Source organism: Phaethon lepturus, unplaced genomic scaffold, assembly GCF_000687285.1.
Source record: "Phaethon lepturus isolate BGI_N335 unplaced genomic scaffold, ASM68728v1 scaffold38530, whole genome shotgun sequence".
Lineage (NCBI taxonomy): Eukaryota > Metazoa > Chordata > Aves > Phaethontiformes > Phaethontidae > Phaethon > Phaethon lepturus.
In genome coordinates this window covers 62,390-76,753 of record NW_010511870.1, presented here as the reverse complement: position 1 = coordinate 76,753, position 14,364 = coordinate 62,390, and the positions used below count along the sequence as shown (strand labels likewise).

Below are 14,364 nucleotides of genomic sequence, written 5' to 3'. Positions count from 1 at the left end.
GGGCTGGGTGGTGGGTGGCTCTGCTGCCATGGCTGCCCTTTAGGGACCAGTGCCGAGGCCCTGGCAGTACCTGTGCATCACACGGCGTTGCTCCAGGCCCATGCCCCAGTGAAACCCTGTGAATTATGAACAGGCCAAGTTCATAGGGTGGCCTTGGTGCTGCTGGGCACGGCACCGGCGTGGACGTGGCGAAGCCTTTCAGCGGGGGGAGAGGCAATCTTTGCTGTGGTGCTCAAGGTGGGTCGGCAGTGGCAGGTGGGAGCAGTGGAGGGAGCCCAAAGCTGCCCCTAAGCCGCGGGACGGCTGCTAGCCCAGAGCTCGCTGGTGCGGGCAGCAGCCTCTTTCCTGCCGCCGCACGTGGGCCTGGCCTGCCTCTCGCCTGCTGCCTCCTACCAGCGCTCCTGCGCATGGTCTTCTCGTGCCTGGCCCCAGCAGAACTCTCAGAAGCCAGAGGTCAGCACCTCGCTCCAGAGGTATCCTGCGGCAGAGCTGGGGCCCAGGGGAGCTGCCACAGGAGAGGACTGAATTGTGCAAGTTTGTACATTCCATCTTGGCTATGGAATGAAACTGTTCTTTTGGTATTTGTTGAAGGGAAGAAAACCCTTCTGTCTCTTGCTGTGTCTAATACCAAGTTCTGTAAATAATGGATCTGTCTGAAGGAATAAAGCTATCCTGTAACAGCCAGCCGAGGCAGAGGTGTAGGAGGGAAGGGAGAGGGAGGAGGGAAGGGAGAGGGAGGCCTTTGTGTGGCTGGGAGCACCAAGTGCCTGCTCTGGGCCATATTGTCCCTGCTGGCTGCTCTTCTGTGGTGCTAAAAACTTGAGGTAATTGGGTGGGTTGCAACACCACCAGGTGAGTGTGATGCTGCTGGGGCCAAACTCAATTTATTGACAGCTGAGAGGGCAAGAGGAGAGGGGGAGCGGCTGCTGGGCTGTTGGTGCCTGCCCTTGCTGCCTACCTCTGTGCAGGATGGCAGTGGCCCAGCTCAGGCCCTCATCTGGGTTGGGTTTTCTGGCTAGAAGTCCAGGGCGCAGATCAAGGCTGTGCCCCGTTTGATCCAGTGCTTCTGCGGCTTGTCTGTAGGGATCTCCACAGCAATCACATAGTTGGTGGAGTGGCCTGTTGTTGACAGTGTGCCTGTAATGGGGGAAGCAAGGGAGAGAGGGTGGTACTGCAGCCTTGGCTACTGCATGCTGGCCGGGGAGGCGATACAAGTTGCCCCATGCGAGATCCCCTGTCCCAGCCCCATGCTAGGTGACAGGCTGAGCAGGGCTGGGGGAAACAGGCTTGTGTATTTTCGGGTGTGGGCCTGAGGGGAGGCTGGCCAGAGGTGCTGCTGCATCGCCAGGGTGCCTGGCTGCTCCATCTCCATGGCCCCAGCAGGAGAAATTGTTTTTCTCCCTGGATGGTCTCAGCCAGCAGTACCTCGCTCCATGCCAGTGTGTGGCAGGAGGAACTCCTGCAGCCTCTCCTGGGCTCCCATTCCTAGCTGCTTCTACACTCTCCCTTGCTTCTAGAGAGCTCTTTAGGGCACCTACCTGCGCGAGTGAGAGTCTTATAGATTGGGCACAGGTAGGTGCCAGTGGCTGGAGGCTTGCGGTTGGGGACAGGATGCAGCCAGATGACTGCCATCTCCGTGTAAAGCTCCTTGGGGCGCGACTCTGCCAGCTGAAATGCAGCGGGGTCCCAGCGGGCGCCTTCGAGAAACAAGCCATGGATGTAGCAGCCTTCGTCAGGAGGGCGAGTGAGCTCGCTCACTGACTCCTTCATTACCTGCACAGGAGAGCGGGCCCAGGGCCCTGATCAAGGCACGTCCCTGGAGGGGACCTAAGGACCCCCTTAAGCTGCTCTTAGTGAAGTCAGCACTGCCAAAGGCGTGCCTGCCCCAGCTCTCCAATGGGCTGGGCTGGGTTTTCTGGCATCTCGCATCGTAAGGCTGTGGGGCAGCCTGTGGCGAAGACTGCGGAGAGGGATGTGAGCAGGTCTGGAGAGGCAGAGAAGCCTCTGCTTGCCCTGTCTGGCAGTGTGCGTGGGTGTATCTGAGCACAAAGGGGCTGATGGGGTCCATGGGCAGCTGTGCAGCTAGTGGCTTCGCCTTTTCAGCAGGTCAGGGCTAGAACTGCCACCTTTGTGGCTTTCTAGCAGCAGATTCCCCAAAAATCCAGAGCTTCTGGCTGACTTACTGACCTTGAAGCTAAATGAGATGGTGTCGATGGAGATGACAGACTTCCTGGCGAAGTTCTGCAGTGTCCCGGTGAGGAAAGCCTGGGGGAAGAAGAACCCGCTGATCCAGAACACAGAGGGGATCCCGTGGCTGATCCACTTCTGCAGGAATTCAATCCGCTGCACCAGGTCGTTCACCCAGGACGCCAAGGGCTTCAGTGACGGGTAGGCCTGCGGGATACCCACCAAGGAAGGTGTTGAATACAATCCATGCTAGACCTTGCAGCCCAGTTGCTGACAGCTGCCCAGGGATTCATCCAGCCTGGGTCTGGGAACGGCTGCGAGCTGCACTAGGCAGGAGACATCTCCGTGCCAGGGGAGCACAGCCCAGTCCAGCTCTGTGGTTGATGACCCATTCCCCTGGTTCAGGTGAATTCCTGCAGGCAGCTGGGCTGGCCGGGCCACGCACCTTGGCATTCCACATCTCGGGGACAGTGTTGTTGTACAAGCTGCTGGCCATCAGCTCCAGCTGAGAGGACATCACGACCAGGCCCTTGAGAGCTTTCAGCAAATCCCTCAGGGTCTGAGCAATCACCTCCAGGAGCCTGTTGTACCTACAAAGAAAGAGCAGAGGGAGCAGAGTGACTCAGTGCAGTGGTTTATCGCCCACGTCTGCCCGGAGAGGGTATGGATCTCTGCACAGCGAATGAAGTTCTTCCATGTAGCCCCCAGCCCCATTCCTCTTTAGTGGGGTCTTATAGCTGCCCCCCTAGCCCTGAATTGCTGACCGTAGTGGATGGAGACACTGATCAGTCCCCACAGGACAGGGATCAGCTGAAGGTCTTGGCTGGGACAACATAGCTGTTAGTGTGGCTGCCAACCCCATGGCCATGCTCAGCCATGAAGTTCCTCAAAGGTGGGTGGGAACAGGGCCCTGCATATCTCTGCTGTTCCCCAAGGGACCAGCCGGTTACTGGCTCAGGACTTGATCCCACAGGGGTTTTACCTGATCACCTCCTGTACCAGCACTGTGTTCATGGACTCTTCATAGAGCAGCGGGTATTTGTGGATCACCTCCTGCAGGTTCATGGGGGCAGGCAGCTTTGCCAGGATGTCCTTGGAGGTCTCCTCCACGAGCTGGAAGGCAGGCAGCAAGTGGGTGAGCATCCTCCCGGCCATGGCTGCCGAGAAGGGGGAAAGCTAATGCCTGGAGGGCAGTGCCACTGCTGGCACCCAGCAGGCAGGGTGGCACCTGCTGGGAGCTGGTGTTTGTGCTGGCTGCCTGTACTGGGTGCTGGCTGCCAGAGCAGTGACAGGATCAGGGCACCCACCTCCTCCCTGCTGCAGCCTCCCAGTGTGAAGGTCTTGGGTTGCAGCTGCATAATGGCCCCCAGCAGAGCAAAGGTCTCGTTCTGAGCAAAGGTGATGTTGGCATTGTCGTGTAAACCGAAGAGCTCTGGGCTATCGTTGAGTGGCAGGCTCTTGATGTACTGGAGGTAGCCCTGGAGAAGAATCCACACAGGCTGTGAGTCCAAGAGCACACGGATAAAGCTCTGGTGCCCCTTTGGGCTGTTACGGGCCTGGCCTGAAAGAAATGACTAAGCCAGCGTTGCTGGATAAACTAAACCCAGCAGATCTAAACCCAGCAAATCAGACTCAGTTGGGAGATATTCCTTGTCTTGGTGTTTGAGATTCATTCATCTGACTTTTACACAGCTCTCACAGGCAGGAAACACAACTCACAGCTTTGACTTAGGGACAGCTTACGTGTGCCCAGAGCAACGCTTGCTGACGCAGGACTCAGGCTGCTGGGGAGGCTGATGCAGGGGCAGCTCCTCCGAGCCAGGTTTGGTGGCTGAGTGGAGGCCATGGCCACGGTTTGCGGTCTGGCTGGGGAGTTAAATCGCGCTTGTGTTAGAAGCAAACACAGGCTATGAGAATGGGCTGCTTGGCAGTGAGCTTCCTGCTGTGTCTCCTGCAGAGCCCCTCGGGTGTCTTAGGTATGTGATACCAAAATGGTTCAGAGTACAAAAGCTTTCAGCTGGGGAACTATGGTGATAGCTGCTACTATCTCCTGTGCACAAGGACAAGATTTTCCTCTTGTTGCTTGAAGCAGATGCAGCTTCCTCAAAGCAGCTGAAGATACCCAGGTTCTTACAAACTTATATTCCCCCAGGGAACTGGAAATGCAGTGGATTTCAGGGAGGAGTAGATCCCCTTTGCACTATGACAATTCCGCTGGATCTCTGAGCTGCCATTTGTTACTTGAGTACTTACGTCGAGGTCAGAAGAGGTACCGATCTGCTTGTAGATCCCCGATTCGGAATAGGCAAACTCAGGAATTAAAACCTCAGGCTTGTAGAAATCTTCCAAAATACTCATGATGCAGCGCCTGTCCCAGTCGTCAGTCACACGTCCGCCGTAGTTGATCTCCCCAGCTGTGTACTTCAGAACCTGTGAGGGAGCCCACCACGGCTTTCCAACTGGCACGTGCTTCATGAGCCTGTTCCCTCCACAGGAGGGGCCAGCTCACACACTTACCTTGTACGGGATGTCTGTGTATTCGCTCAAGAACATCTGTAGCTGACTGATGCAGATGCGGAGATCTCCATCTGTGAACTCATAGGGGATGTTGAAGCCCAAAGGCCCAAACTTTCTCCTCTCCAGCATGTTCCCATGGAAGAAGCAAAGTGACAGCAACAGGGATTTAAACTCTGCGACCTGTAGGCAGGAGGGCAGGGAGAGGAGGTGCTCAGCTTGGGAGGAGGCATCCTTGGATGGGGTCAGTTCCTGCTGGAACCTGGCAGAGGAGATGTGCCAATTCAGCAGTGCCAGATGGAGCTTGGAGAGGTGGAAACCTCAGTCAGGCTGCTGTGCTGGGGAAGGCTGTGGCCCACTCCCTTACTTAGAGGGCTGCAAGTGTATTATGCCAGGCCTCCGCAATCCTGTTGCTTTTGCTTCTGAAAATGAAATTTCTAATTGGCTCATCACAGAGTAGATGTGGGCTTATGAGAAATACCACCAGCCCTTCTCTAGCACATCAGAGCTCTAGCAGAGAGGAAGATCTATGCCTGCAGAGGAGCAACATCCAGGAGGAAAGCATAGATTGGAGCGGGCGTGGGCTGGGGACAGCAAATCAGAGTACAACCTGGGTCTTACCTTGGGGCAAGAATTCAAGAAGTCATCACTGAAATTAATGTAGGACTTGAGTAGGTTGGCCTTGACCCCACGGGGGGGCTCAATGGTCATCTTGGAGCCATTCTGGAGGATGGACACAGGGAAGTAGTTGCTTGGTAAACTGGTGAGCCAGAGGCGAAAGTCCTGATGCACCTGGAAATCGAGAAGGTAGCAAGTGCTCAGAGGGCGCAGGCACAGACACTTCAGCTGCTCCTGCACTGACCCTCTAGTTCTACAGGGAACCTGTGGATGGGATTGAACTAGACCTGAGCTCCTCCCAGGGCTCCAGCCTCCTGCCTGTTACCCTCAGAGTGGGCAGGCGGCTCAGTACATCAGCTCACCGTGCTGGGGTCGATGCCCTCGACGAGTCTCTCCAGTGAAGGCATCCAGCTGGGGGCCAGGTGGCAGTTCTGGAAGAAGACCCAGTTGCCCTGTTCCATGGCACTGTGTATCATGGCTTCAGCACGGGGGCCCTGAGAAGGCAGATGAGAAGAGCTCAGAGAACTTAGTTCATCATGGGTTGTGCCCTGCTGAGCTGGACAGGGAGACAGCTTCTCGGTGGAGGGACCACTTTCCAGAGCTACAGCCTGGCTTTGTCCCCATGGCTCAACTGGATCTTTGCTGCCTGATGGCACAGCAAAGGGTCTTCTACAGCTTTTGCAAGCCTGTGTGGGAGGGTGGAGGGAACGGAAGAACTGGAGATGGATTCAGGAAGTTTGAGGGCACTATAGGGGTAACTGCTGCAGGCCCCCCACCGAACTGGCTCCTGCAGCTAGCGGGAGGTTGGTGAGTAAGGACCCTGGGGCAGGAGGGTGTTTTTGCTGTGCTGCAAGGGTGTTTGACCTACTTGGAGCTAGGTGAGATTGCTGGGAGTGCCAGCAGGACAATGCTGCCCCAGATGGGCACTGGCAGCTTACCTGGCCTTGGCCCAGAGAAATGGCAGACAGCTTTTGAGAGAACTTCATTTCTTCAGCAAACTTGTAGAGGTCGGCAGCAGGGTCAGTACCTGGGGACAGCATGAACACCAGGGGTGTGGTGGCAGTGGACTCCCTGAAGACAACTGAGAGGTCAGTGGTCTGCAACACAGAAAGTTGTTTGGAGTGGAGGGGCCATAGTGGCACCACAAGCAGCACCTCCTCACCCTGCCTGGTCTCCAGCTCCTCTCCAAGGCACTGGCGTGCTCTTGGGTGCCGAGGCCAGAAACATGTTCGATAAGGGCCTAGTACCACCCTCCTCTGTCAGCATTAGGATCAGGGCAGTAACTACTTTCCCATTTGTCATTCAAACTCTTCCCTTGTATGCCTGCACTATCTGCCCCCTCCTAGTGTGGTTTAACTGGTGGACATTAGGTAGGATATCCCTCATCTAGTAACAGAAGTGTTTCCCCAGCTGTGGGAACACTGTGGCTGCAGAGAGGCACAAGCATCCTCACTGCAACTGGAAAATGCTGACAGCTCATTTACAGCAAGCTCGAGGCCTCCTGCCCTACTCCTGGCCCCACCAGCACTTCCTTTTGCCTGATTACCTGCGGCTCAATGAAGTGCTGATCCAGGTTCAGCGCTACAAAGTCCTGCATGGCGTTGGTGATCTTATCTCCCCGCAGACACCGTAGAACCAGCAGCTTCTGGAAGGCATCAAGTTCAGCTTCCCACTTCCCGGGCAGGGGCTCTCTGAAAAGCAATTAGATGCATTCTGGGGGGATGTGCCAGATCCTGCAGCTCCCCAAGAAGCACCCAAGTTGCCTGCAGGCAGCCATAGGGGTTTCAGAAGGGACAGGGACCTTCCAGTCACTTGGCTGAGGTTGCTGTCTGTCGCTTTGAAACCATCAGCAGGCAAACCAGAGCTGCTTCCACTGGGGAAGCACCAAATACTGCTGGGCTAAGGCGTCGTGTGGCTCTGCCTTGAGCGAACAACATGTACAGGCAAGGGCCACCCATGAGGAGACAAGGCAATGCCTCATCCTCTCCCTTGTGTGGCACTGCACTGGGAGCAGAGCCGGCACTGTGGCTGTATTGGCTCCTCTTGCTCTCCCAGGGACACCGTTACCTGCCGGGTGCAGTACAGCTAAGCTGGCAAAGCAGGGGGCACTTGCCTGTGGGGCTTAGGGCTGTCAAAAATGGCCTTGAACGCTACAAGGTTGGCTGCAAAATCATCGGCGAAGCTGGAGAAATTCTTCAGGCTGCTCAAGGCCAGGATGTCTCCCCACGCTCTCTCGTACAGCCAGGCTGGAGCGGGGTTCTCCCTCATCTCCTTTATGGACCCTCCTGACAGCAGATACCGCCACTCGTCCTGGGAACAGGACAGGACGTGGTCATAGATTATAACCTACCTGCCTGGGCCTGAGGCATGTGGGTTTGTGCCATATACAGCTAAAATCCTGCAGTAACTTTCTGGCTGCCTCTCCTGCCAGGTGTGTGTGTCAAGGTGTAAGTGAACTGGAGGGTCTGGTAAGATCAACATCACTGTTCAGCTGCCACTAGCTTTTCTCGGTTTTCTAGTCCCTGCCTGCTCCCTCCAAACTCGCTAACCTTTGCAGCAGTCTGGCAGCAAACTGGCAAAAGCTGCAGGTGATTTAGGCTAGGCAGCTCTGCATGTAGACACAGGGAAAGGTTTGAGATCTGAGTGAAGAGAGAGGCCCTGGATTTGCTCACCAGCCTGCCAAGCCTGCCCCCAGTCCCAAGGAACAAGGCTCCTTTTCCACCCCGGTAGGCTATTCTAGGGGGGCTGAATGGGCTGGGCTTGAGTTGCCCGGATGGGATCCCATCAAATGACCAAGGTTACTTGCTCACCATATCAATCTGCCCATCATTCATCAGAATCCGGATGCAAACCAGGAAGGCAAACATGAGCTTGTGCTTCTCAAAGAGGCTACGACACACATTGCTGTAGAGACTGAAGGTGATATAGTTGTTGATGTTCACGATCCGGTCCTTCACAGTGTCTGAAAAAAAGGCAACAACCAGACAAGGGTGGTGGGTGCTACAGGTGATATGGAGGGTGCTCTCCATGTCAGCTGTCGGTTCCTGGTCATGGGGCACACCTGCACAGGAAGAACAGATGCTGCTCTCAAACATAGACTTGGCACAGAAACCCCTGTGAAAGCACAAGGCTGAGAGGCTCAGTATGCAGAAGAAAACACTGCCCCAGTACTGGGAGGGAGTCCACACTGCACCACGGCAGCCGACACGGGCCCAGCCACCACCATCCTGGCTAACACACGCTGCTGGGCAGGGAAAGCTGCCCCCAGCCTGGCACCAGCAGCCAGGACCTGTGCGTGCAGGCAGCTCTGTGACAAGCAGAGCCACACCATTACCAGGACGGTGGGTACCTTGCCTGTGCCCCGGCACTAACATCCCTCCTGCCTGGTCAGACTGGGCAGCAGAGAAGTAAGTGGGGAAGAGAACAGAGTGCAGGCTGCGACCACATCTTCCCTCGCCATGTGGTCCCAGCACTGGACCATGCCGAGAGTCAATGCAAGTGGCCACGTTGGCCTTGACTCTGCAGGCAACCTAGCTTCTACTGCCGCTAGACCACGAATGTAGGGTGAGGAAGAGGATAGGAGGGGGCTGTTCTGGGCAGGCACCTGCTCTCTCAGAGTTACTGATCCCCATTAGGAAGATGTTGAGGAACCACTCAAGTGAGTACTGGTACATGGGGTCCACACTGGACAGGTCTGAGACACAGAAGTAGAGGATCTGTGAGCGGACGGCCACGGGCACATACTGCAGGCGAGTGATGTTGATGTCCTTCTCTGTCTGCTCTGCCACCATTACCTTGGCCTGGAGGACAGAAGAGATGTCATGGTTAGTGCAGTGCTGGCAGGGGATGCACAGCTGCAGGAGGAAAGCACCTCCACCTCTGACCTGGATCTCTCCCGCCTTGAGCTTGGATGCCTCCAGCACTTTGATGAGCTCCAAGTCATCTACAGGGTTTCCTTCAGAAGTGCTGAGCCGACACAGGATCTGGTCTTCTATCTCCTTCAGCTCCTGATGCATCTTGGCATTGCTAACAATTAGCTGGTTTCTAGCTTCTTCTAAGTCAGGCCGCTCCACAGCCACCACTTCTCCCAGCAGCTGGTCTTCCAAGCCACTACAACAAAAGCCATGGAAGTGAGGGTGGGGGCAACAGGCCTGAGGGTTTAAAGACTGCAAGGAATGAGGCGGAGCAGCATGGGAAGCTAATGGGGTAAGCAGGTACCTGGGTGAGAGGGTGAAGTTGATGAGAGTGAGCTTTGTGGAGACCTCAGGGCTGTAGTGAGGGTTGGGCAGGTTGGTGGTGATGTACATCTTGAAACCCTCATGGTAGGGGATCACTGTATCCCCCAGCTTCAGCATGGTGTTGCCTTGCTGTTTATAAGTCTGTACCGGAGAGGGACAAATACATGAAGGCTGGGATAGCTACCTCTTGTGAGGGAAGGCATCCTGCTGTGCATTGGGCTCTGTAGAGAGGAATGACTCTGAAGGCTCTCTGGACAGAGGAACTCAAAGCCACCCAGCATCCTTGAAGACCTGAACTTGAATAGAGCAGCTGTATTCCATGCCCCTGTCTCCAAGGCAAAAACACCTGCTGGCAGGAGACCAGGGAGTGCCGGAGGCTGCCAACATGCTGGAGCCCTGGTCAAGACACACAGCATAGAACAGGCAGCATCCATGTAAGTGCTGCCTGCCCAGAGAGACCTACAAACCCACTGCGCCCTTACAGCCCAGCCAGGTATCCACCGCCCCTCCTTGCCTAGCAGGACAGGCTCAAGGGCTGGATCCAGCTCATTGCCAACATTCTCCAGCAGGAAGGGCTTCCCAAAGGTAATGGCATTTTCCAGACTGCAGAGGAAATCCTGGTCACTCAGCTTGGCCACCTTCAAGCTGTTCACCTTCTCCTGAAAGACAGCAGGGAAGAGCAGGGTCCTTGCAGCATCCTGCCCACCTTCACATCCAGTTCTGGTGCATGGTATACTTTTCACTGGGCCCGTTTAGCTCCTTGGAGCAGCAGAAATAATATCTTTTCTTACTCAGCTAGTTTTTGGCTATTTTAGCAAGTTCGGTCCATGTCACCAGGCACTAGAGACAGCTCAGTGAGGCAGCAGGAAAGGAGGGGAATGGGGAGAACCTCCTTCAAAGAGGCACACCCCTGCAGAGCCACATGCTGGTAACTCAGAGCTCGTTTGCCTGCAAAGTGAGAGCAGGTGGGTGGGAAAAGCACTTGAGGAGCAAGACAGGAGCAGCTGCCCCAGTATCCCACCTGACCCTTCAAAAGGGCAGTGGCTGCCTCTCTGGAGGAAGAGAAGAGGTGGTGGTTTCTGTTCTTACCGCTCTGGCAGCAGGGACTGTGCTCACTAGCCAGGTAATGCTGTCCTGATTGCTAGAGACCCTAGCTGCTGTTATGGGAGATGCTAGTGGTGTTCTGTATTTTATAGAGTGTGGTGAAGGATGCAAGGCCCCCAGAATGCTAGTGGAGAGCTAGAGTGGGAATCTGATGTCTCACTTGCTTATAACAGGGCCCTTCCTGCCCTGTGCTGATTTCCCCAAGTAGGGAAATCCACCTGGGATGAATATGGATGTAGAGCCATGTCTGGTGCTGGGGATGTTGGGCTGGGATAGTGCACCTCTGTGAGCCGACAGCTTGAGGCCGCTCTGTGCAGAAAAGCTAACAGAACGCTGCTTCCCTTATCCTGGCAGACCTATCTTTCCTCCCCATGGCTCTTACCAGATTCTTGATCCACTTGTTTGCTTGTCCTTGAGGATCTATGTAGTGAGTCCAGCGCTGGGAGAATTGTGTTATTATTCCATTCTCCACAGACAGGGTGTCATTGGGTAAACCGGCAGTCTAATGGGGTAGAAAAAGCTGGTAGCACGACACAGCTGGCCAGAGAGACGTCCTTGCTGCCTTGGCGCCTGTGTGGTGGGTAGGGATGGTAATGGTGGCGAGGGTACCTCTAACAGCAGCTGAGCCCAGGGCCGCAGCTCTGCCTGAAGCGGCTGAGCCATGGGATAGAGCTGTGCTGGTGGAGTTAGGCTTGGGCAGGTTACAGCCAGGGCTTTGCTCTAGGCCTGTAGTTTGTAAAGAGGAAGCCTTATGGGTTAAGGCTGCTGCCAGGTCCTCTCCTGCTCATTATGCAAGGAGCCCCAGCAGCAATTCCAGCTCTGCAGTGGAGGTGCTTGGTCATTATTGAGCTGTTTGGTTTGAGGTTTGTCCTTCGGTACAAGTGACCCTAGTGAGCAGTGAGCCTGCTGTTTTAGCCTTTGCCTGAGGCACCTTCAGCCTGAAATGTTGGGTTTTTCTGCAACTTGCCTGCCAGGAGCGGATTTCCATGGGGTCTCCAAGGGTGCTGATCAGGTTTGGCTCCTTGGTGTGAGGAATGTTGTTTTCTGACAGCTGCCTCAGCCACTCCTTGCACAGTGCTACACGGTAGTGTCCCTGCCATGAGAAGCACCATCATAGCTTTTCTTTTCGTTGCAGCTAGTCTGCTGTGAGCATCTAAACCCTCCTGTTTCCATTCAAATGGGACCCTGTGCAGCCTCTGGCACAAATGGAGAGAGATCCAGGAGGGAGCTTGCACCCTTTTGCCCTATTCCTTTCTCCCAGCAGATCTGGCCAGCAACAGCAAGAAGCCAGGAGAGCAGAGCAGCTAACCAAGCCCCTCGTGGGGAGCATTGCACACTTACTGTAAAAGGGCCCAGGTAAGCCACAAAGCCAGCTGCAACCAGCACGTCCCCAGTAATGTTGTTGATCTTGTAATCCAGGTTCTCTACAGTGTCCTGCCAGCGCACCTTCTCATCAGCCAGGCTGTTTATGAGCTGTGGGATAAGTTGCACACATGAGAGCTGCTGTATGGTCTAACCTTGTGTCCTGGACCTGCTACTCTCTGCATAATGCTGCAGGTGACTTTGGTGACCAGATATGGCCCCTGCCATATCCTGAATTCTGTCCCCAACTTTGAGCACTTAATCCTGGGATTACTGGGCTGCTCTCAGCTGTCCTGGAGACCTGTTACTGGCTGAAGAAGCTGTGTACAGGACAGCAGCTTTTCATACCAGTGCCTGGCTAGCTTAGCTTCCCCAATCCTGTTGTGCTGCTGAGATTGGGCCAGGCAGCTTCAACCTAGGATTGCTGTGAGTTGCAGGCACATAGATGTTTTCACCACTGTGCTCCTTGACCTGAAATCATGTTGCCTCATGTAAGCAGGCAGAACCCAGCTCTGTCCCTTACCATAGCGGCACGGCCCAGTCTCTGCTGACACTGCTCACACTTCATCTCCAACTCCTCCTTCTTGGTGAGGCAGTTCTTGTACTTGGCTTGCAGCATGGCAATACCACTTTCAACCTCCCTCAGGTGTTCCTTAGCTTCCTCAAGGACCTGCTGGGTGGCATGCAGGTCCTCTTCTGCCTCCTGCCAGGCTCTCTGAGGAAAGCAAGAAAGAAACAGTGGGTATGTTGGGCATGTGGCCAGGCTCTTCCCCAAAAAGCCAGAGATGCTGGAGCAAGAGTTGGCTTTCCATGAAAGCACTAGCTGATACTGAGATTCTTCCCTGTATGGCAAAGGTTGACCTGCCTAACTCCAGGGTTGCCTTCTGCAAGCCCAGAAATAAAAGTAGGGGTCACCCTGGAAGGCATTTCTGCATTGCTCCAAAAAGTCAAGAGCCTGTGCACGCTTACACAAGCTCAGGATGTGGCCCACTGGTGAACAGTAGGAAAGGTTCCTCTGCTTGCCCCAAAATGATAAAGAAATAGCTAGGTTTGGAGACGATTAAGGCTGAAACACTAGTGAGATATGGGAATGCTTCTGTAAGTACAATTTCTACTGAGCCAGGAACTCAGCACTAAGAACAAGGTATTGCTTCTGTCCCAGCATATTCTAGGCTGATTTATTCTACTCTATTATGTTAATGGGTTTTGAGGCTTTGGTTCTGCTAAGGCTTGGCCTGAACATTATGTCCTGACCTGCAGAACATGGTGACTCTCAGCGTCCTCTGCAGAAAGGGGCTGCTAATACTGTGCTCCCTAACACCTAGAGCAATGGGTTCATACTGCCTCTTACCCGCTTGGGCTCCACGACCTTGGCCACAAAGTGGTATTTGTGCATGGCACGCACCCACTGGCAGATGGAGGTGCAAGCTTTGGAGACCTTGGCGATGGCAGCTGGCTGAAACTCCTCACTGTCAATGTAGGGCTGGATGGCCCTGATCACAGTGTCTGCAATATTGTCCTGCAAGGAATGGTGAGAGAGAAACGAGACTGGGTGCTAGAGATCTGAGGAGAGTCTCAAAGGGCTCCCCCAGTGGCTGCAGCCTGCCCCAGGACTTGGCAGGGTGGCTAGGGCATTGCACTGGAGCAACAGGAATCAAACTGCTACATGTTGAGGCCTGGGAGGCATGGCTGTGGGATTGGGCAAATCCCTTCCCATACCACTTCCATCCAGCCCTTGCACATGGAAAGAGCAGAGGGACAGAAGGGGAAGACGTGTGTCTGGATCCCATTGCCCAAGGTGAGCCCAAGCCAGCTGACATGAGGACTTCTCGGCCAAATATGTCCTCATCCTTTGTTCTGCTGAAGGGTGTTGCCTACAAGGAGCTTTAAGCTTCATTGCTGTGAGAAGGATCTCTGTGAGGCAATACCTGATTTCTGGTCACAGCCCCCCTCTGCCACCACTTACCTTATCATACTTAAAGAGGCTGTCCAGGAACTTCCCTGGGTCCTGGAGAAGGCCTCTGCCTGGCTCCCAGTAGTCATCCACCTTGGAGCCTAGCTTTTCTCCTGCCACTCTTTTGGGCTTGATTCCTTTCATAATGCAGACTGCTTCAATCACCATCTTCACACCGAGGGGAGGCCGCTGCATTGCTCGTACCTTCAAAACCCAAATGGAGATAGTGGGTTGGCCTGGTTGTCAGTGAGATGGGGTGCTTGTGCCTCAGCTGGCCCAGGGGAGACTGGGACCAGAGGCAGGACATTTAGAGGATGCAATGCACAGGCAGGAGGGAAAAAGGTGTTTGAAGATAAAGCTGGTTATCAGAAAGGGCATGGAGCAAGC

At 54.8% G+C, this 14,364-nt stretch overlaps 1 protein-coding gene across 1 annotated transcript in view; it reads right to left on the bottom strand.

Moving 5' to 3' along the window:
* Positions 1-1,015: 1,015 nt before the first annotated feature.
* Positions 1,016-14,364, bottom strand: part of DNAH1 (dynein, axonemal, heavy chain 1) — a gene marked incomplete at its 5' end in the record, with an annotated part of 70,413 nt that continues 57,064 nt past the window's right edge. Inside the window, 24 exons of the mRNA XM_010285175.1 lie at positions 1,016-1,137; positions 1,539-1,773; positions 2,188-2,394; positions 2,633-2,777; positions 3,170-3,300; positions 3,495-3,665; positions 4,441-4,617; positions 4,705-4,884; positions 5,323-5,493; positions 5,682-5,813; positions 6,258-6,416; positions 6,866-7,006; positions 7,429-7,629; positions 8,130-8,281; positions 8,924-9,119; positions 9,204-9,429; positions 9,538-9,705; positions 10,074-10,216; positions 11,044-11,163; positions 11,629-11,754; positions 12,003-12,134; positions 12,547-12,738; positions 13,375-13,542; positions 13,990-14,181. Coding sequence (XP_010283477.1) covers positions 1,016-1,137; positions 1,539-1,773; positions 2,188-2,394; positions 2,633-2,777; positions 3,170-3,300; positions 3,495-3,665; positions 4,441-4,617; positions 4,705-4,884; positions 5,323-5,493; positions 5,682-5,813; positions 6,258-6,416; positions 6,866-7,006; positions 7,429-7,629; positions 8,130-8,281; positions 8,924-9,119; positions 9,204-9,429; positions 9,538-9,705; positions 10,074-10,216; positions 11,044-11,163; positions 11,629-11,754; positions 12,003-12,134; positions 12,547-12,738; positions 13,375-13,542; positions 13,990-14,181 — 3,987 coding nt within the window. The remainder of the gene's footprint in view (positions 1,138-1,538; positions 1,774-2,187; positions 2,395-2,632; positions 2,778-3,169; positions 3,301-3,494; positions 3,666-4,440; positions 4,618-4,704; positions 4,885-5,322; positions 5,494-5,681; positions 5,814-6,257; positions 6,417-6,865; positions 7,007-7,428; positions 7,630-8,129; positions 8,282-8,923; positions 9,120-9,203; positions 9,430-9,537; positions 9,706-10,073; positions 10,217-11,043; positions 11,164-11,628; positions 11,755-12,002; positions 12,135-12,546; positions 12,739-13,374; positions 13,543-13,989; positions 14,182-14,364) is intronic.